This window comes from Taurulus bubalis (genome assembly GCF_910589615.1).
Source record: "Taurulus bubalis genome assembly, chromosome: 11".
NCBI lineage: Eukaryota > Metazoa > Chordata > Actinopteri > Perciformes > Cottidae > Taurulus > Taurulus bubalis.
This window is the reverse complement of record NC_136599.1, coordinates 6654270-6675733: the sequence shown is the minus strand read 5'-3', so window position 1 is coordinate 6675733 and position 21464 is coordinate 6654270. Positions and strand designations below refer to the sequence as shown.

Sequence of the window (21464 nt, the reverse complement as noted above, 5' to 3'; positions counted from 1 at the left end):
CTGCAGTTGTGCTCTCCAATGCTTATAAACACACTTTGATGTGTACAATCAGTAGAGTTGTCCTCTTAATTTCCTATAATTCTGTTTTTTTTTTTCCAGTCCTAATTTGTATCGCCCTTTTTTCACAAATCGAACAACGAGCATATTTGTGTCAGTCCTAATTTTTATCTGCACATGTATGAAATTGTACGTTTCATATTTGGAATAAGAATATGTCGCTGTGATGTAAGTCAAGCTTTTATTACTCAGGACAGAACGGAGAGGAAGCTGGCCACAGTACAAGACGCAGAAGCATATTACTCTACAAAATACTTGATTCCAGTCAAGAAAATGTTCTTTATTTATGCCTATTAGTTCAGACAAAACAGGAGCCATCTACGCCCAGCCCCACCCTGACACTGCAGAACAAATACAGTACTTTTGTTCCTGTTGTTAAGAGAGTCTCTCATATGAAAATACACACTTGCATCACAGTCTTTAACTTTCACACACTCACAGACACACAGCCTATGCACTCACAGTCAAGAGTAACAAAGGATAAAAAAAAATTAAAAAAAACATTTAAGCACACATGAATGGGTCTGATGAAAGAAGATGTACGTCCCCACGGCGTTTCTGGTTTAATTCAAAACTCAATTAAAAAAAATCAACTTCGTTCTTAATTCGGTTTTCCTTTTTATTTTCCAATTTACATCAATTAAGAAGTGTAACAAAATAAAAACAAAAATGATCATAATAAAATTAATTCAAAAAATGTACACGCCCTCACACACACACAGAGACAACCCACCCTGGTTGTTTTCGAGCCTCCAAGAATCCCGTCTCCCCATGTCTTATCCCGACTGCACCCCTCCTACAGGGTGGAGTGTGAGTGTGTGGTGTGAGGCTAGTGGGAATTGGGGTTTGGGTGTCGGGGGTGGGACTGAATTACAGAACTCATAGCACCTTCTGAAGAGAGAGCAACCCAAAGCAAAGATGGCCGTCCAGCCCCAGACTCAACTGAAAGCAAATGTTTGGTCAGCTCAGATTTAAACTCAACATTTTCACTTTGTTTTTCAGCGTGAGGTAGCTTTAAACAATCTGGATGACTTCAATACAAGAAATTAAAACAAATTTCCCTCAAATTCTTTTGAAAACGAATTATTTATATTTTTTTGGGGGGGATGAGAACTGGGCCTTCCTCTGATGGGCAGTCAAGGGGTACGGGGACGTCGAAACACACATCCCAAATGTAACCTCACTTTCCAAAAAAAGTGTTGGTGTGCATAAAGACACATGTACACACATAATGTGGAAATATATATATATATAAAACCATCTGGTTGCTTATAAACACAGACTTTTACAACAATAGAACCAAGGATGTATAATACACAGTAAAGGTTTTTACTGAGGATATTTATTTTTGGTCTACACTGATTCAAAATGCCGTATTTGTGTGTCAGGAGGGAAACATGGAGGGAGGTGGAGTAGGACTGGGACAGAGGCTGTGCGGCTGTTCTGTAGTGGAAAGGGGGCTTGTCTTACAAAGTAAACCCGTCCAGTCCTACCTCAACTCTGCCCATTCAGGTTAGACAATAAATAAGTGACATCAAGTCATGTTTCTGTTCTCCATAACTTGTTCGCTTGGTCCCTCTTCCTCCTGGCTCTGACTCATTCCCGTCAACTGTGGGCCATGGGGGGAAACATGACTGGATCTCAGGGAAGCAGGGTTGACAGAGAATGTTGGTGAGGTGTACAGATATTGCCGGTGCCCTTCAGTGCTGACATCCAGGGAGTACAACTTGGAGAGCACTTCGTTGTTAGAGGAAAAAGCATCAATTTTCTTTTATAAATTTCCAGTCTTCTTTATTGTGGAAGTGTGTGTGTGTGTGTAATGTTTCGTGGTTGAGTTTATTTCTTTCCGGTGTTTTTTTTTTGGGGGGCCATTGTGATATTCCACTTTACAAGAAGCAGACTGCGCCTACTTCGACTCCGAACTCCTGATCCGCTCCTCCGATGTCCATGGGAGCAATGTCCACGATTGGCAGACGGGAGGTCTTCTGTGTTTTGTACTCAAAGACAGTCTTGCCCCACCGGTCGGTATGTTTCTGTTGGTTGAGAGTACAGGAATGGGTTAACGGCAGCCAATCATACATATATAAAAAACACAAGAAAGACATTTCTTTTGCAGAAGCCTCACCTTGCAGCCATCCTCCAACACGGTGTATGTGAAGCGACTGGTGCCCTCTGCGCGGAGCTCCACGTCGTTGGCGCCCTGCAACTTCAGGCCCTTCTTCAGGTTGCCCGTGGCCTGGTCCATGTAGGCAATGCTGTTCTTGCAGTGGTAAGTGAGGTTCTGGGACGCCTCGGTGGACAGAAGCCTCAAGAAGGTCAGCTGGACACTGGCAGCGTTGGCGACGGAGCCGTCTTCAGCGTAGTTGAACTGCATGACCACGGGACAGGTCGATGGATTCATTAGCGAGCATTCGGGTCATTTTATACAGCATTTAAGATCAGTTCAATGGACATTATCCGAAGCATCATATTGTTAAAGTGCACTCACGTGGAATCCTCCGTTCATGGTCTCTCCGAACCAGACGTGTTTGCGGTCCTTGCCCTTGCTGGTCCACCAGTTCTTCTTTGGTACCTCGGGGATGCTTGCAGAGACGCAGGTCTCTCCGCTCTCCATGTTGCAGAAGACCTTGATGGCATCAGCAATGCTTCCAATGTTGGGATCAACCCAGTAGTTTCCTGGAGAGATGAGAAACGTGGGTTAATAAGGAGTGACGCCTTGTTTCTTTATTCTAGAAATAGATGGTGAGCCTGTTGAATGGCTCATGCCCAAAGAATATAGATAGAAAATAGCAGGATTATCTGACAGCAGCACTATACCTATACTAAAATCAGACCTCAAAAAGCATATATCAGCAATTCTAGATCAGGTTTGGACATCAAGGGATCTGCAGTCGATAAACACCCAAACACTCAGTGCTACGATGACGGATGAATCTGGACTTCTTCGTCATTTGCAATTCCCCGGCCTACTTACCGCTCTTCCACTCGGGGTGGCACAGTTTCAGGTCTCTGCAGGTGCGAGCGGGGTTCTTCTGGCTGCCGTCGGGGCTGCGCAGGTTCTCGATCTGGCTGTTGAGGGTCTTCAGTGTGGAATCGACCTCCACGTCGTGCTGCCTCAGGGAGCTGGAGGCCTCATCGGCCCTCATGTACCTGAGAGGATCGGGGGACTTCTCGATCTGACCCATACCGGCTAAGGCCGACATGTCGATGCCTGGGCCAGGAGGACCAGGTGGGCCAGGAGGTCCGGAGTTACCAGGAGGACCCTGTCAGCAGGAAATGGATCAGGTGAGTACTCCGGTACAATCAGGGGTAGAGAGACAGCGTTGAAAAAAAGTTAAATTCATATTTAGGGCATGTTACATACAGCAGGACCACTTTCTCCAGAACGTCCACGAGGACCGGGGGGTCCAATGGGGCCAAGCTGTCCATTTGATCCATCTTTGCCAGCAGGTCCGGATGGTCCAGCTGGTCCCTATAGAAACAGTGAGTGTAAGTGAAAGCCAGTGGACGCTAATACAAAATACAACTTTATATAACGGACTTGTGCTTTCTATTCAAAGAGTAGAACTGTGCTGGTTTCTTTCTTTTAGATCCATCATGCAGCCTGAATAAGAACTACAAAATCTGATTAAGCAATTCAAATGGGCGAGCAGTTCCTCTCTATTACCCCAATCACCTCCAGCCCCTTTTTGCCTTATTATGCATGAAGGGTATTTGTATGGTGACATTTCTCTTCATTTCCCTTATCAGGCGCAGCGCTTAGCTAATCTAAAATAGACATTGAAGTCCATTTCTGATCTCAGCGGGAGTGGTTTCACAAATCGCGGCCCCTCCTGTCCGTCTGTCTCTTCTCTGTGCAGAGAGTAATTACAAAATGCCTCAGCAGCCCATCTTATCACAGCGGTGGGTGATTAAAGCACGTGGCCTTTTCCTGCCCCCGTCTCCGTCAGGTGATTTGAGAATTACAAAAAGACTAACCCGTGCCCTCCATTAACCATCACATATCTGAGGTGTTAAAGCTGCAGGGTGGAAATGGAAGAAGGAGTTTTTCCTTCTCTTTCGCTCTTTGCTTTCTTTTTTTCCGCTCTGCTTTCTCACCTTAGCTCCGCTTGATCCGGCAGGTCCGGCAGATCCAGAGTCTCCAGCGGAACCCTGTTAGGACGACGACGACGACAGATTAGATGGCAGAGGAAACAGATCAGAAGTGCTGTGGGAGGGATGAACTTTTCAATTTGGATTACTCACGGGAGGTCCAGGAAGACCCTGCAGACCAGTGAAGCCACGGTGGCCCTTCTGTCCCCTCTCTCCAGCCTCACCACTCTCTCCCTTGTCTCCACGTGGTCCTTGGGGTCCCTGGAGTAAAAGGTTTAACATGTGTTAAAATGCACGACAGCCTATGTGTAGCACTCTTAATGAGCTAAATCAAATAAAAACATAATAGCATTGCTGCCGTTAGAGATGATGATACTCACAGCCATGCCTCTAGCGCCGCTGGGTCCAGAAGGTCCTGCAGGTCCTTGAGCACCCTAAAGAAAAGAAACAATAGTGTGGGTAAAAAATATGGATCCGTGCCTGACACTGTGCCTTGTGCCTGTGGTCCCCACATGATGTAGTGTTACTTACGCTCTCTCCTCTGTCTCCCTGCTTGCCGAGGGGTCCGACAGATCCGGTAGATCCGGGGGCACCAGGAGATCCGGGGGCGCCAATGGGACCGGTGTTACCTCGCTCTCCCTACAGGAGGACAGCAAGGCGAGGAATCAGGAAAAACAACTTTTTCTGCAAACTGACAGCTCCAGAAGACTGTGGGATTTCCTGGACTAGAGTTTTATGTGGGGCAGAGGTCTCTCACCTTGACTCCAAGAGCTCCGTCTCTACCAGGAGGTCCATCGGATCCAGCGGAACCCTGAGATACAGAGACATCATTTTGTTATATTTCTTAACGTGATGCACAACTGACAGGACAACTGTCCTGACATTCGTAACATTTGGTTGTTGTTATTATTGTGTAGGTCTGACCTCTCTGCCAGTCTCTCCAGAAGGCCCAGTAAGACCAGGGGGTCCCACGGGTCCAGGGGGTCCACGGTCGCCAGAAGAGCCAGGACCTCCTTGTTTACCAGGCTCTCCCTAAACACAGAGGGAAAATCTTCTTTAGCTCCTTTGACAGACAGAATAATCTGATAATTTTCAGTGGATCAGTTTTTGGTGTCTCTTCGCTAAGCAATACAATAAAATGCTAGGATAACGAACAAGAAAAAGCCTCAAATTGAAGGCAGAGGTAAAGTAAGATTAAGGTTTATCCGACTGAATTGAGTGGTTATTAAAACATGTTAAACAGCAACCAGATATAAAAAAGACAAAACATAAGGATCTGGCTCCTCTTAGAAACACTTACAGAAGGTCCAGGGAGACCAGCGAAACCTCTCTCTCCACGCTGACCGGGCAAACCAACAATACCGCGAGTTCCTTCCCGACCACTAAGACCTGAAGGCCCATCCACACCCTGCAAAGTCGGGAAAGAGAAGACTGAGTCAGAGAGGTGCAGTTTTCATTCAGTTTATTCGTGAATAACAGCAGGTGATTGAGACTGAATGTTCTCTCACACGCTTGTCACCAGAGAATGTGCTCTAGTGAGGTGCAAAATAAAACTCACAGGTGGTCCGTCCTCTCCAGCCTCTCCCTTCTCTCCTTGTAAGCCGGGGGGTCCACGGACACCAGCGTCACCATGTCTTCCTGTGAGGCCGACGTCACCGCGAGCACCCTTGGGTCCGTCTTTACCAGAAGAGCCAGCAGGGCCAGCAGGGCCAGGGTTACCCTGTCGTGGAAAGAGAGCGGATTTCAGTGGGTATAAACCAGAAATACACTCGAAACAAGAATACAAATCATGTTATGATCGACTGAGTGAATTGATTTTCCATTTCGAGGAATTTGTAATTGATGAAACACTCACATTGGGGCCAGGAGATCCAACTCGGCCAGCAGCACCAGGGAAACCAGTAGCACCCTTTCAAAAGAGAAAAAGAGTTCAGTAAACATAAACATGAAACATATCCGTCACTCTCATCATCAATAACTAAGGTAGATTAAGTAGATGTGTTATAACCAGAAATGATTCAGCAAATATAAATCATCAATGCATCTCAATTTACAGCGGTCTGATCTAAGGCCTCTTGTCCCCGTATGCAAGTACACAAAAGTAAAGTAAATGTGCAGAGTTCTGAATCTTATAGTCGTGTCATAGTAGGAAAAGCAGCAGATGTAAATAACTAAACTTCCCTTTCACTGCTTCAGCTCACTGTCACGGCTTACTGAGACATCTGATTAAAGTGGAGCCATCGCTAATGTTACTATCATTGTAACACTTGGGTTCAAATGTCTGCTGTGAGAAGCGGCGTATAATGTTGCCAATAAAGGCTGAAGCTCATTGTAGAATTATCCTCCTATTTATTTATAATTTTCTCTCCTAAAGTGGGAGTTTTTTCCTTAATCTTATTTCAGAGCTCAGTAACTGCTGCTGCTGTGGGTCTGTAAAGCTCAATGACACATTGTACATAATGGGATATTAGGTCTCACACATAAATGTCCTCTGACGAGTTAGGAAGGCTAGCTCCATCAATGTTTTTGGGCCGATCAATGTAGAATCATTTTGAATGTCGACATGATTGACAACAATGTGATTTATGTATGTTATCCAATTTAGCTCCTTCTGATGGGGTGTTGTGTTTTAGCTCTACCCTCCTTATCTTAATCTTCATCAATGAATGGATGAATCTGCATTCAGCCGAAGTATTTTGCGATGGTTTCCTCAAGTGATTACGTAACCATAGGAGTTACTTACAGCAGCACCCTGAGCACCGCGTGCTCCTTTAAGTCCAGATACACCAGTGGGTCCCTGAAAAAGACAAACAACTATTAATCATGTTGTTATGACACCACAGCGACATACAATCACTGTTAAGATCCATACATGTAACTTAAGACATCTAGATCAGGTTCCTAGACCTTTTTATATGATACAAATAAAAGTACCCACCACAGGTCCAGGAGCGCCAGAGGGTCCCTGAGGTCCAGGAGAACCACCTTCTCCCTTCTGTCCAGACTCACCAAGCTCTCCCTTAACACCAGGCTGACCATCTGAACCCTGGATAACAGAACAGTAACATTATTATATTAAAACCATCCTTCAGTTGTTTCATTCTAACAAACAATACTGTGTTTAGTTTACTTACAGGAGGTCCAGCAAAGCCGGCAGGCCCATGAGGACCGACCTCACCACGGTCACCCTGCAAGAGGAGAGAAGAGGGTTGAGATATCTATGCTTTGACACTGTGTTTATAAAACAAGATTCTCCCCACATGCAATATTACAACCTTGTTGGAGTGACAGCAGTACTTCCTACAATCCTTGTCTGATTATTAGCATTAACACATGCAAATCTCCTACTATAGAAGTTTCCCATGTGCACATTTCACTGAGCCTGGCTTCCTTACACTACCTGTTGCTTATAGAATTGATGGAGCCTTTGCAGGCCGGGCTCCTAGACTGTGGAGTGACCTGCCTGAAGAGATCAGGGCTGCAAACTCTCAGCTTTTAAATCACTTCCAAAAACCCACTTGTGTTTTAAGACACTTTAGTTTGTTTTGCCCTCTGTGTTTCTATGTGTTTAGTTTCATATCATCCTCCTTGTGTTCTAAATGCTGTTGTTTTTCACTTTGTAACAGGTGTTTTAAAAGGTGCAATATAATTAAAGTGTATTATTATTATTATTACTGTACACATGACAAAAAGAGGTACTTACAGGAGCACCACGAACACCAGTAGCACCATTAGGGCCAGTAATTCCAGTTTCACCCTGGATAGGAGACAACCAACAGTCAGTCAAACCAACCAAAATGTGTCAACTCAACTGATAACATTTCCCTTTGACGATCCAAAGGGTGACCCCCGTTATTCTTACCTTGGCGCCGTTGGGTCCAGATGGGCCAGGAGGACCGATGGGACCGGTCAAACCCTGAGGAAAGAAAAGAGCATGGATACCAGTTATAGATAATAGAGTTCAAGTGTGATCGAGTGTGTTTCTTTTGTTGGATGACTTCACTCGGAGACCAAGGATTCATTTTGAACTCACTCTTCCGCCGTCCTTTCCAGAAGCTCCCTCGGGTCCTTTCTGTCCGTTGTCACCCTGTTGGACAGAGAAGAAAGCTGCGTGTTAATCAAGCACGGGTCTGCAGAGGCCTCTGGTCATGACATTTGCTCTAATAAATATACCATTTAACTCAAGAAATAAGTCTACTTTGAAGAATCCACCACTCACTCTGTCTCCCTTAGCTCCTGTGATTCCACCGTTTCCTCTCTCTCCGGGCATACCCTGCAGGCCGGGGGGCCCCTGGGATCCAGCAGAGCCAGAAGGTCCAATGGCTCCCTGAGTTAGAATAAGGAGATAACTTGTCAGTCAAATGTGTTCATGTCTACTAGTTTCCTATGAACTAACTGAGTTGAATGGTGACATGCTGGTCCTCTTTTTTCCTGACAAAACAAGAAAGATATAAAGATTGTGAAAAGCTGCTAATATAGTTTCACTCATTCATCTAACATATGTCAACATGTCTCTGAAAATGAGAACTTGACCAAAGCTGCAGGTCCAACATGTCCACTAAGAAATGATTCGACCGGAAATGATTCAACCATCAAAGCTTTTTTCTTAAATCCTTTCAAGGAATAGTTTGGCATTTGGGAAAATATGCTTATTTGTCCTCTTGCTGAGAATTAGATGAGAAGGTCTGTTCGGTAAATATCAAGCTGCGGCCAGCCAGTTAGCTTAGCTTAGCATAAAGACTGGAAACAGGGGGGAACAGCTAGCCAAGCTTTGCCCAAAGTTAGCTAAATGAACCAACCAGCACCTCTAAAGCTCACAAATGAACATGTAACACCAACAATGAGGCATCTTTAAAAGTTGTTCCTTTCAAGAACATCAAGGGAATTAGTTGTTGGGACAAGAAGTCCACCTTGAGGGAACATTCACACATCTTTTTATATGTTTTTTTTCTTGAACCACAAACATAAATCTCGTCGACTCAGAGCAACAATTTGATTCTCAACCCCAAATCTGTATCAAAGTCATCCACTGACCTTGGGCCCATCAGATCCGGGTGTTCCGGGAACTCCACGAGGTCCCTGGAGACCCTGAGCTCCAGCACCACCTCTCTCTCCAGGGAAACCACGCTCTCCCTGTTAGGAGACAAGGAGACTCTGGATCAACACGAGGAACTAGGGATGATAGCAGTTGCTCAGAAGGAGTGCTTGTTGAATCAGAAGTTGTACCAAAATGATGAAATTGAGGTCCTCACTTATGAAAACAACAATGTAAATAAGTTGGAACGTGTATTACTTAGCAGCACATGAAAGACATAAATATCTATGCGTGTTTCTCTTTGATTAGAAATCATCGGATATGAAGCTTTAACATGGAAACTCACTCTGGGTCCAACAGCACCAGGAACTCCGCCCTCTCCAGAAATACCCTGCACAGAGAGAAGACAGAGTTACACACATCTAAACATCGGTGTCGTAAAACGTCTGCTGAGCTTTCACTGTTATTCCCAGTAAGAATATGACGATTAATCGTATCACTAAGTAATTTATCTGAGCTCTAAAAGGAAAGGAATGAGGCTTTTACAGAATCCTGTATCCTTTTTACCAACAAAAAATACATTTCATTTTCAGTTTGAGTAATGTAGTTATGGATTAATTTGAGAAGAGTTGTGCTGAAATGAGATGCAACAAGTCTGAAATCCAACGTTTAACTTTAGTATAATAGTTTTGTGTTTGTTTCATAGATTGACTATTGTTTGTGGCAGTAGCCACTTTATATTAATCACAAAATCAAATGAGGCAGGTAGCAAATAATATGACCACATTATATACAATAGACTAATGCATTATGAAATAAAATAATATAAAAACTGAGAATAGAGACCATAATGTTAACTCAACTGTTATGTTAAATAAAGTACTATAATAATATTTGATTCCCAATGTATGTTTGGTGGATTACTCATCTTAACTCAAAGTTTAATGTTAAAGTTTAAAATAATAAGATGTATGAGTGTGTTCAACAGCCAGTTGGTGATTCACATTCAGCATTAGTTCTGTGATCTTCTTGTTGCTACAGAAACACATAAATGTATTTTTACACTCTTGAACCAGACTGTTTCAGCTCATCCCTCACTGCCTTTATTGCTACATTTGCTGTTATTTTCAGCAGTGGTTTTCAGAAAGACATCATTCTTCTGCAGGTGGTGCTCCACAGAATCCAGGACACTTGTAGTTTGTGTTGAAAGGCTTGTCGGCCACAATAGACCAACAGATGAAGCAAATCCAAAGTAGCAGGTTTGTCAGTGAGTGTCACTCACTTGGTCTCCAGGTTTTCCACCCTCTCCTGGGGCACCAGACGGTCCAGGCAGACCCTATACAAGAAAAGGGATTCGTTATATGATATCTAGAAATATAAACACAAGTCTGCTGGCTTCCCTGAATAACTGTCTGTGCAACAACACTATGAATTCATATTGAATAGCAATCATTCTGATAATCTCACTTTGATTTTCTGTTTTCCAGACTGGTGTTTCCTGGGATTTGATGAGAAAATAAACTCACCTGGAAGCCAGAGGGTCCGGGCTGTCCTTGCTCTCCTCTCTCTCCAGCGGGGCCCTAAGATGGACCCAGACACAGTCAGGTGTCAGTCAGGCACAAAGAGCAAAGTGGAAACATATCTCACACAACAAGTGCACTGAAATACTCACAGCGGGGCCAGAAGATCCAGAAGGACCAGTCTCACCATCTTTTCCAGACAGGCCCTGTTCAAAGAGGAGTATTTAGATTATGAAAAGTGATCTGGAGACCATGAATCCATTTGTGATGAGTTTTTTTCTAAAAGAAGGTTAAGTAATTAAGGGGAAAATACTCACTCTCAAACCAGGACGACCCACAAGACCCTTCTCTCCTGACTTTCCAGCTTCACCCTGTTAAAGAGAAATCCCAGTAAACCACCCGTAGGAAGTCCCTTTAGCTTGGAGTGCTACGAGCTAACCGACAGTAGTAGTAATTGTGGTAATATTTGGCTTCATTGTGCTGTATGCGCTCCTCCTGTGCTCTAAAAACTCACATTGGCTCCCTTTGGTCCAGGGAATCCCATCACTCCTGGCTGTCCACGGGCTCCCAGAGGGCCGGGTGGGCCGGGGCGACCGTCCTCACCAGAAGCACCCTGTCAAGGACACAAGGTAGGAACTCAGCACTCACGCTTTGGGAGTTGAAACTTGTGTGTGTGTGTGTGTGTGTGTGTGTGTGTGTGTGTGTGTGTGTGTGTGTGTGTGTGTGTGTGTGTGTGTGTGTGTGTGTGTGTGTGTGTGTGTGTGTGTTTGCATACGTTCTTCCAGTTCATTTTTAATCACACTACAATGTATAGTCTTATTCAATACGAGGCTTTCATTTGAGAGCCTGTGGTGAATATGGGTTGTGATATTTCCTGTGTTTGTGCAATAAAGTGCTATTTTCACTGCTGGGAAGCCACTTTGCATGGGTGAGCTGAACTATGTTTGTGTGTTTAAGAGTCTAATTATAAGTAAATGTGTAAAAAAAAAAAAACATTCTCACTTTTTGTGTATTTTTCTGTACTAAAAATGTATATAAATTGTGCATGTAATAACAAATCAAACTACTACTCGTGATGATGGGTTATTTTTTCTTGAGCTCTTTTAAATAATCTTGTGTTATTTTGTAACTGAAATGCTGCAACCTTTCATAAGCATGACAGGATAAATATTGTACTCACTGAGGCTCCAACTTTGCCTTGAGGACCAGCATCTCCGGGACGACCGGTCAGACCCTGTGAAAGAAAGGACCACACATTTTAGAGCTCACCAGCACTAAACACACACTCTAAACAGCCCTCTGGTTTCAGACAAAGACTGCATAACGCTGGCTTCCTGCTCTGACTCACTCTGGCTCCGGGGAGGCCGGACTCTCCTGTGCGTCCTGGATCTCCTCCGACACCTTTGGGTCCACCAGCACCAGGAACACCACGGTCACCAGGGGCACCCTGAAGGAGATAAGATATCAGCAAGTTTTATAACCATAACGCCATCTTTTTTTGGTGCTGCAGCACTCAGATTATCGGTTCATGGTGTCACAGATCTGAGCTCAGTTCTGACGGGACTTACCTTAGCACCAGCAAGACCATCCTGACCTGGGAAACCACGGTTACCAGGAGCTCCCTGGAAAGAGAATCAGAGTTACATTTGATTAGATTGTGCATAAAATAGCAACAAGCAATCTGTAAAGTCACTTTTTGACCAATGTTATTGAACACCCTGATGACTCACTCTCTCTCCCGGAGGTCCGAGTGGTCCAGCAGTTCCAGGCTCTCCTCTGGCGCCTCGCTTTCCTTCTTCACCAGCGGGACCGGGACCACCGAGAGGACCGATGGGACCCTGGAGAAGTTAAGATGTGTCAGTAAAGCTTCTCTGTGGTCTAATTCTATAAGATGCTTCAAAGTGGTAGACTCAGCATATACTTACAAGCTCTCCCTTGGGTCCAGCTTCACCTTTGAATCCAGTAAGACCCGGGTCTCCCTGGAAAGAGGACAGCCAGAACAATAAATAATCACAACACAAACAAGTATGAGGATTTCACAAAGTGTTAGATGATTCCCGTGTGACGTACAGTCTGTCCCTTTGGCCCAAGGGGTCCTGTGGATCCCTGTGGTCCAGGTGGGCCACGAGGTCCGGGGAATCCAGGAGCACCAGCAATACCAGCGCCGCCCTACAAGGAAGAAAAACACAACAAAATATCAGAATATAGTAAAACAGTGATATCATAAATTCCGAAGAAACGTGTGGTGATGGAGGACTCTAAAAGCCTTCAGGGGGTGGACTTACAGCAGATCCTTTAGATCCAGGAATACCATCAGTACCGGGGTTGCCCTACACCGAGAGAGAAGAAGACAATCATAAACAACACACACACTGTACGAATGGTACTGCTGCATGTGGCGAATCAAACGTTTGGATGATCATGATGATGGTAAACCAACCGATGCTCCGGAGGGTCCAGGGGATCCTGGGGTACCGGCCTCTCCGCGAGGTCCCTGTGCTCCTTCAGTTCCACGGCCTCCAGTAGGACCAGCTTCTCCCTGACAGGACACAATAACTCAGGATTAACAGGGAGTAGAACAAGTCATTTCCTCTACATTTCATTTACCTGTGAATCCAAAATGTGCGCCTCCATTTAGAACAGCTGAAGATAGATATATATTTTTGGACAATTACCTTTATTCTAAGTATGCTAACTGCATATCACATGACTAGTAATGCATCTGTTTCTTTCTTGAAAGGATTATAGAGCAGTTTGTAGAATATACTATGAAAAACAGGAACTAAGAATGAGGCAGACTGAATAAAGAGAAATCAACGGCCTGAAAGAATTCACTGACCGATAAAGTAGAACCTGCAGTGAACCACAAATGCTTCAAGGGAAACTCACCAGGCTTTTGTTGCTTTATTTTACAACGTAAGCTCTGCCACAGATGTGAAATACTAGTTGGTGATAATGTGATCTGCACAAACCTTGGATCCTGGAGATCCTGGGAAACCGGGAGCTCCAGCAGGACCAACGGGCCCCTGTGGACAGAACAAAAACCTGCAGGTTAGGGCTCATGTCTCATCCCTCTGTTGTAAAACATTACAAACAACATTAGTTAATTGGATGCAAAATGGCAACTTCGATACTCACAGGTGGACCAGCAGGACCGGGTAAGCCATCATTTCCACGGGCACCCTGAAGAGAGAAGAGACAGGATACTCAGTTGTGTAGAGATGATTTGCTTCTCATAGTTGTTACAAACATGACACAGATCACTATTAACATATTGATGCTGAGGATGGAAGCAGACATCGGCTTGTTACTCACTGCAGCTCCGGACGCTCCAGAACGTCCCCTCTCACCAGGAAGACCACGTGGGCCCTGCGACAGAAGATCAGTTTATCTTAATCATTGTGAAACATATAACTTAAGTTTATTCACATTCTACTAATGTCAAATAATATAGCGGAGCAGAAAAAGCACTGGAGACTCACCATGGTTCCAGGGGCGCCGTTCTCTCCAGAGGAACCAGACTCACCCTGAAGGGAACAGAGATCAGAGGAATTAGAGGATTTTTTTTCCTTGAAACGATTCAAATGTCATCATCACAAAAAGACACATGCGGTGGTCTTACCTTGGCTCCCGCGGCACCGGTCTCTCCCTTAGCTCCATCCAGACCATTGTGACCCTACAGAGAACACATCAGTCAGTCCTCAGGGTGCAATGCATGTGCGTGAGTTGCAAGTTGCATGCAGCAAGGTTGAAACACTCACTCTGTGTCCTTTGATTCCAGGAAGTCCAGGAGTTCCGGGGAATCCACGAGCTCCCTATAATAGAAAAGAACAATACATCTTAACAGGAGGAACGCTTCACCACATCTCTATTTTCCACTTTACACTTTGACATGCGGCGTAATGCTGGAGTTACTCACCTGAGGCCCTGCAGGTCCACGCTCACCAGATTTTCCAGGTTTGCCAGCCTCACCCTAGAAACAAACAGGAAGTGGAATGATTATTTCCCAAAGCAGCTGTTTGATAGGCAGTAGCAGCAAGGCTATTTACTGTTGAGGAAAGATATGGTCACTCTCAGCAGCATTGTTAAGAGACTGCCCTCTGGTGGTTCATTTAGTGGGAAGGGAGCTTAAAAAAGTGTTTTTATGTTGGTTGACTCAAACATCATTGAGAAATCGAGAGGCAATCGAGTTAAATAGTTGCACTGTGATGAGGAATACAAGAGAAAAAGGGAAACATTTGAATTTGGGTTTGCTTTGACCTTGACATTGTGTGAGTGTTGTGTTTATGTTTTACTGAGCTGTGAGACACTTACATCGCTTCCAGGTTTTCCAGAAGATCCAGATGGTCCACGAGGTCCCATTGATCCCTGGTATAAAAATAATATTTAGTGACATCTAATTACTCCAAGACAATTAGAAAAACGCCAAAATTTGTTTCTATGACGTGAATGATTTTCACTGTGTGAGAGAAGTCGAACTACATTGAACTCAAATACACTTCTAATATAATTTATAATCAGCATTTGTTTGAAGTAGGTGCAGTTGTCAAACCCTACACGTCGTCTGTTGGGCACACAGATGCATTCTGGGATACACGTTAATACTTACAGCGGGACCAGGCTCTCCTGCCTCTCCAGGGCCACCTTGGAAACCTTGTGGGCCCTATAGGTACGAATGACCAAGCAAAGCAATAGAGAGTTATTAATTTATTCCAACAGCTCTTCTCTATGTTTTTACAGTCTTTCTTTGATTATATTGACCGATCACATCGTGACTGTAATGAGTACTTACAGGAGCTCCACTAGGGCCAGGGGGACCACGGGGGCCCATGGGACCCTGAAGGAGAAACACAAGACAAACAGAGACGGTTAAGCTGGAATTAGTCAGGTAGCGTGAAGTGAAACTACTGAACCACAAGGTGGCAGCATTGCGATCGCTATTGTTCACCACTTATCTTCAGCAGCAGCTCTGAGTCGAGCCAAATGTACGTAATAATGAGTTTTAATGTGGTTGTGAGAGATGGAACTGTTTCCATACCATAAACATACACGCTTCCTGTTAGATATGGTCAGATATGCTTACCATCGGGCCCTGCATCACGCCCATCAGAGCGCCTCCGGACTTCTCATCAAAACCTCCAGCCATCTGAGCAGCAAAGTTCTGAAATACACAAAACAGATGGAGACGGAGAGTCAGTTATCACGACTATTATCCCGTTGTCCGGCCTGAGCTAAGTGGGCTATTACACACAGCAGCAAGTGAACTTCATTAACTGAATTAATGAACCAAATGGTGCATCAGTCACCATGAAATGAAATAGAAAGCTCCTGCTGAAGTAAAGCACACTACTGCACAAGGATACTGCAGTCTGTAGCGGGGCTTCACATTACTCTAGGTTGCTGACTAATCGATTAGTTTAATTAATCTACAGAACTGTGGAACCAAGTTTCTCTGAAAAGACTCACACAAAAGCATCACATCTTGTGTTACAACAGATGTGTTCATACATTTCTTGGAAATAAGTCATTCAGCATGAAAAAACTATAAAAAAATGACTGAAATCTTAGTTGACTAAGACCAAAATGACCAATAAATCGACTAAAAAGAAATTACATCCTTCCCTCTTACTTCTTTGAATACAACATCAACTCATGTGTGGCTTGTTTTCATGTATTTATTGAGTCAAATGTACAAGGGACAAGGGATTCAGTGATGGTTAAGACACTGATCATGTGTCGGGCCGATTAGCCAGGAGGCCAATATAAATAAGAATTTGTTTCTAAATGACTCGCCTGTTTAAATGAGGGTTACATTTTCTTTTTTTCTTGTGATTTATATAAAAAGTTTACTATATATACAGCTTCTTTCCACTGGCCGTCACTCTGATGAACAATTAATCAGACACATTCATCTGCACTATTTGCACTTTTTTTACTACTGTCTTTAATGTCTCTTTTTAATCTTTTTTATATGTATCTTCTTTACTGTATATTGTGTATAAGTTTGAAGAGCAAAGTGAAACCGGACTCAAATTCCATGTATGTGCAAACTTACATGGCCATTAAAGCTGATTCTGATTCTGATATTCATACCTCTGTTTAAATGTTCAGCCAAACATTTGCATCACTGTGTTGACTTCAAATCTAAGTAAGAAAATGGGATTTTGCTAAATTGTTACAGAAGTGCCCCGGACTCACCCCTCCAAGTCCTGCAGGTCCGGGTGGGCCGGCGGCTCCGGGGTTTCCAGGGGTGCCGGGCTCACCATCTCTTCCACGAGGTCCGATATTTCCCTAGGGAAAAAGAGAGCCGGTTATTTTCTCTAAATTCTTCAGGACGATTGAAAAGATTCCAGGTCAGACATTATATCCTTTTGACAACAAAACATTTACAGGAGAAGTCTCATATCTGTTATTAAGATGTTCAGAGCCTGATGCTGGACTCACATATTAATATGAGGCCATTCCTTGTGAATGCTGTACTGAGTGATGTTTTTTTAGGACACAGAGAGTCGTCTCTTACCTTATCACCCTTAGGGCCAGCTTCTCCGCGTCCTCCCTGCTCACCTGAGGGGCCCTGCAAAAATAAAGATATTTGTTTCAGCAAAACTCCCAGGATGAACTGATCTTCTATTCCGAATCATATTATTATCAACCAATAAATACTATCATCAAACAATGCTTGGACAAGTGTAGAATAAATGCAATAAACATAAAAGGTGTCATATTTACCATAGGTCCCTGTGGTCCTGTTGGTCCTACAACCTGCACAACGGTGAAAAGAAAGATTTAGTCAATTACTCTTTATTAGAAGACCAATCGTTCATGTTGAGTCCGGCTAAAACTAGAGAAGAACATTCCAGCTTCGCAGGAGGCGGACATCAAGCTAAAAACACAATCTGATGAGGATTTCGTTTGACAGGACCCATTTTCATGAAAACATCACCTCCTCTTAACCTCTGCTGTGGCCGACTCCTGACATGTGCACTTGCAGCAAAGTTGCTGAGAGGATCTAAGAGGATTTGATCTGGTTCATTATGTCCAAGGAATGCAGGTTTTTTCTCGTGTGATATAAAGTTCAATGAGGGATTGGAGATTGTAGTTAGCTTCTCGTGAGCCCATGATCTAGTGATCATAAATGTTTCAAAATCAAGAAAAAGTAGGATAATCAAGAAAAAAATGTAAAAGTAACAAAACAAGGGATATTTTTTCGTGAGGTTGGAGATAACTCGAGATGATTATGGAAGTGAATGGACACAGTGTTGGACATTTAAAGTTGTCAAAAAGTAGAAAACTAAAGTCTGCAACATAGAAAGTGAGGTTTGTTTGCTCATGTGTTTTGGGTGGAAGTTTTTTTTTTGTGTGCAGCATTGAGACATTATGTATGACAAACTGCAGAGGATTCATACTTACATCTGAAATCTCTCCTGGTTCACCTTTTTGGCCCTGAATGACAACAAAAAGAAATTATATCAGTGACCCAAAACAAACAAACAACATACCTAAAGCTGCAGATTTGACAAGAAAAGTTATTTTCAAAGTGCGAATGAATGGATGCCAGTATTTCTCCCAGAACCCACGGCCTCACCTGAGCACCAAATATCTCTGATGTTGCAGATGGATGTGTGACGGGAGGAAGAGAAGAACAAAACATTAAAAATGTACACGGAAGTCAACACATTTCAGACGCTTGACTGATTTGATTCCTAGTTTGTGATTCTTAGGAAAAAAGATGGAGAAGGAACTCTTGACGACGCTAGAAAGAGATCAAATACAATTCACCGAACCCCAAAATCATCCAACAACCCATCCAGATTATATTAATGACGAAATGTCATTCCAAGAGGGATGAAGCAGAAGCAAGCATGGACCAGAAGATGAGATAGTATTTAGATCCAATTATTTAGGCAAAATGTGAAAGTAGGTGAAGCTGCAGCCGCCATAGCAATAGCTGGTCCAGTTGTGTATCTTATATTGTTATATAAAAAATACTATTTATACCAAATTAATGGGAACTGATTTATATTTAAGTGATCTTCAACATATTCTATTTCAAATGTAAAAACACATCTCTCTCTCTTTAACATCTGTCAAATCAACACTAAATATATATAATATATATAAATAAAGTGTCTCTTTACGCGGCCTTGAATCTCTTGATTCATCTAAATAGTCTTGACATGAGGCCTCGTACATAGAAGACCTCCAAGTGGGTCAAATAAATCATAGAGTTGAGGCTGAGCATGACCCAAGGCTTCATCTTAGTCATGAGTTAAAAAAACAGAACAAGCAGGAAGCGTCTCTACTGGTTTAGGAGAGAGCCAGAAAACACATGACAGGATTCATCCAATTCACCATGGAACAGACTTTCATTAGGAACGAGAGGATCCTGTTCATGTTGATTATCTGGCCTCCATCCAAGCCAAGCATGTAGAGGGCCACTTTGGATTAGGGAACACCATTATCTTTGTTAACTAATTCCAAATCATAAAACTGAAATATTTTTCGGAGCAGCCAAATCTATTAAACATCACATTTATAGACAATGATCAGTGGCTGCTGCCGCCCCGATCGGTCAGGGATTTTGGATTCAAAGGCAGTTCCCCATTCAAAAGTGTGAGCCAGGGTGAGATAAATGCAAGCTAAGAGAGTAATTTATTTATGGGTATGTGAATAAATAAATTACAACCAATGGGCGCACTGGCATCAGCAGGGCAGATGGGACAGCACTCTCCAGATGGGATGAGAGGGTCGGCACATTCTTTGATCTCCTCGCAGATTATCTCATCGCACAGAACCGATCTGCTGTCGCACACACAGATGCGACACGGCTCGGGCTTCCACACATCCTTATCATTATACTGCTGGCCGTCCTGGATGCAGCCACCTGCCTCCTCTGTGGTGGCCAGCAGGGGGGACAGAGGGAGGAAGACACAGAGGATGGTTCAAGAGAGAGATAGTTTGAAAGGTGTTGAGGTTTAGACAGTGTTGAGCGTTTGTAAAGATGTTGTTAAAAAAAAAAAGTTGTGAGGATGAAAGGGGGGTCAAGGGGCCCGGCAAGGAAGGAGGAGGCGTAAAAGCAGTGTGGGGGTAAGATGGAGGAGGAAGGAGAGAGATCAAAGTTATCCTGCATCAAATAAACACTGTGCACACTTCATAATGTAGTGGAACGTACACAAGAAGGTGACATTCAAAGAACAGCATTATATGATAAAACAAATAATTGATTTCAATGAATAGGAAGCAGCCTTGTTCCTTTGATGCTGACGAACAGGTGGTGGTCTAACCCACAAAAAACACACGAGTACAAATCAGATGCTGTGGACTGTAACCCACGTTTAAAAATAGCTAAAGTAAGTTATCATAAGAAGAATTTTTCCTGCAGCATAAAATGTAATGTCAACAAGAGCCACAGTTAACAGTAGTGTCTGAAGCCCCCGCTGAGGTATTTCACGTCGTCGGCTGAGTGTGTTTGACCTGCGGGCCGGCTCGTATGAATGAAGCTCTCTTACAGGGACACTGTGCCCATTTGACAAGCTGCTGCCTTGAGTAAACAAATGGGTCCTTCTGAATTTCTCCAACTGGATCCCATAGCTGTGTCGAGTGCCAGTGCAAACACTTTGGGGAATTAAGAATGGGTGTTTTGTACCCATACAGCTTAGGGCTGTGGCCTTCCAACTGCTGCTACTTGTTTTTTAAGACAAGGTGATGCTTAGTGCATAGCATACATGTCACAAGGAGGTTTAGTTACTGATCAGAAATTGGCTCCTGAAACCTTTGCTTTCTTCACCACCATTATTTTGAGGTTTAGTGTTAATGCTAAAAGCGTCTAAATGCTATAAGAGATGGAACTGTAAGCAGTAAAGTCCCTCTTTCTATAAATACAACTATGTGTCCCATCATATGTTGACTCCCTGCAGTGCACCCTGTCCTCTGTCCCACTTCCTCGCCGCTACCCTTTGAGCCTGCTAGCCTGGGGTCAAGCGCTGTCTGTCACTTCACATCAAGAAAACCTCAGATTCTGCTCCAGAAAGGTCCTGTGGGTGAAGTTTGCATATTTTCTGCATGTCTTTAAAAAGAAAATCACATTTTCACTAAATTGAACTTTCAAGAAAACGACTGATTTGCCTTGCAAGTGTTTCTTTCTACATAATAGTAAGAGGGGGAAAGTAACCCAACAGCATTTAGGGCATCAATAAGCTTGATTAAGCAGATTTGCTGCTTAAAGACTAACACTACAGTTTGAGCGAGCACAGCAGGAAAGGCTGAGCAGCAGGACGCAGGTGAGGACAAACGGACACTTGTTCACCTGGTCCTCCATCCCACAAAGATGTGCCTTGACAGCCTCACCTGTCCTTCAGAAAGACACAGACTGGCGTCCTTGGAACCTTGCTTGACATTATGCACTCACTTCAGCAGAAACTATTAACAACTATAAGTTTAAAAAAGCATGTAATGCTGGCCTTATGGCAAATAAAAAAAAACAAGTTGTGCTCTTCCTGCTCATCATTTGACATCACACCTCTGGCGTTTGATTTACTTTCCACTGTTGTTCTGAGACACCAGGGAAAGAAAAGACTGGGAAGGCAACAGGTAATGTCATCACAGTAGCAATCCACATTTTTACAAGTAAAAAGAAGAACAAGTCAAGAAAAAAAGTGCAACTTACGGTCGTCCTCCTCCTGACATCTGACCACGGATAGTAAAACAACTTGGGATGCTACAAGTAGCAGAACAGTCCTTGAATCCACAAAGCTAAACAT

At 43.5% G+C, this 21464-nt stretch overlaps 1 protein-coding gene across 1 annotated transcript; it reads right to left on the bottom strand.

The window, feature by feature from the left end:
• Positions 1 to 224: 224 nt before the first annotated feature.
• LOC306743918 (uncharacterized protein) lies at positions 225 to 21464 on the bottom strand (the record flags this gene model as incomplete). Its single annotated transcript, XM_079226481.1, has 54 exons — positions 225 to 2090; positions 2183 to 2425; positions 2546 to 2733; positions 3032 to 3320; positions 3422 to 3529; positions 4156 to 4209; positions 4303 to 4410; positions 4530 to 4583; positions 4681 to 4788; positions 4907 to 4960; positions 5074 to 5181; positions 5450 to 5557; positions 5708 to 5869; positions 6005 to 6058; positions 6893 to 6946; positions 7088 to 7195; positions 7284 to 7337; positions 7853 to 7906; positions 8012 to 8065; positions 8183 to 8236; positions 8369 to 8476; positions 9184 to 9282; positions 9531 to 9575; positions 10467 to 10520; positions 10711 to 10764; positions 10857 to 10910; positions 11022 to 11075; positions 11219 to 11317; positions 11885 to 11938; positions 12053 to 12151; positions 12273 to 12326; positions 12435 to 12542; positions 12630 to 12683; positions 12775 to 12873; positions 12990 to 13034; positions 13145 to 13243; positions 13677 to 13730; positions 13843 to 13887; positions 14020 to 14073; positions 14187 to 14231; positions 14327 to 14380; positions 14466 to 14519; positions 14624 to 14677; positions 15019 to 15072; positions 15314 to 15367; positions 15497 to 15541; positions 15788 to 15865; positions 16903 to 16995; positions 17225 to 17278; positions 17434 to 17466; positions 18115 to 18147; positions 19069 to 19142; positions 19388 to 19597; positions 21371 to 21464. The coding sequence occupies 54 exons, from the start codon at positions 21462 to 21464 to the stop codon at positions 1944 to 1946; spliced, it is 4524 nt and encodes a 1507-aa protein (XP_079082607.1). The 3' UTR covers positions 225 to 1943.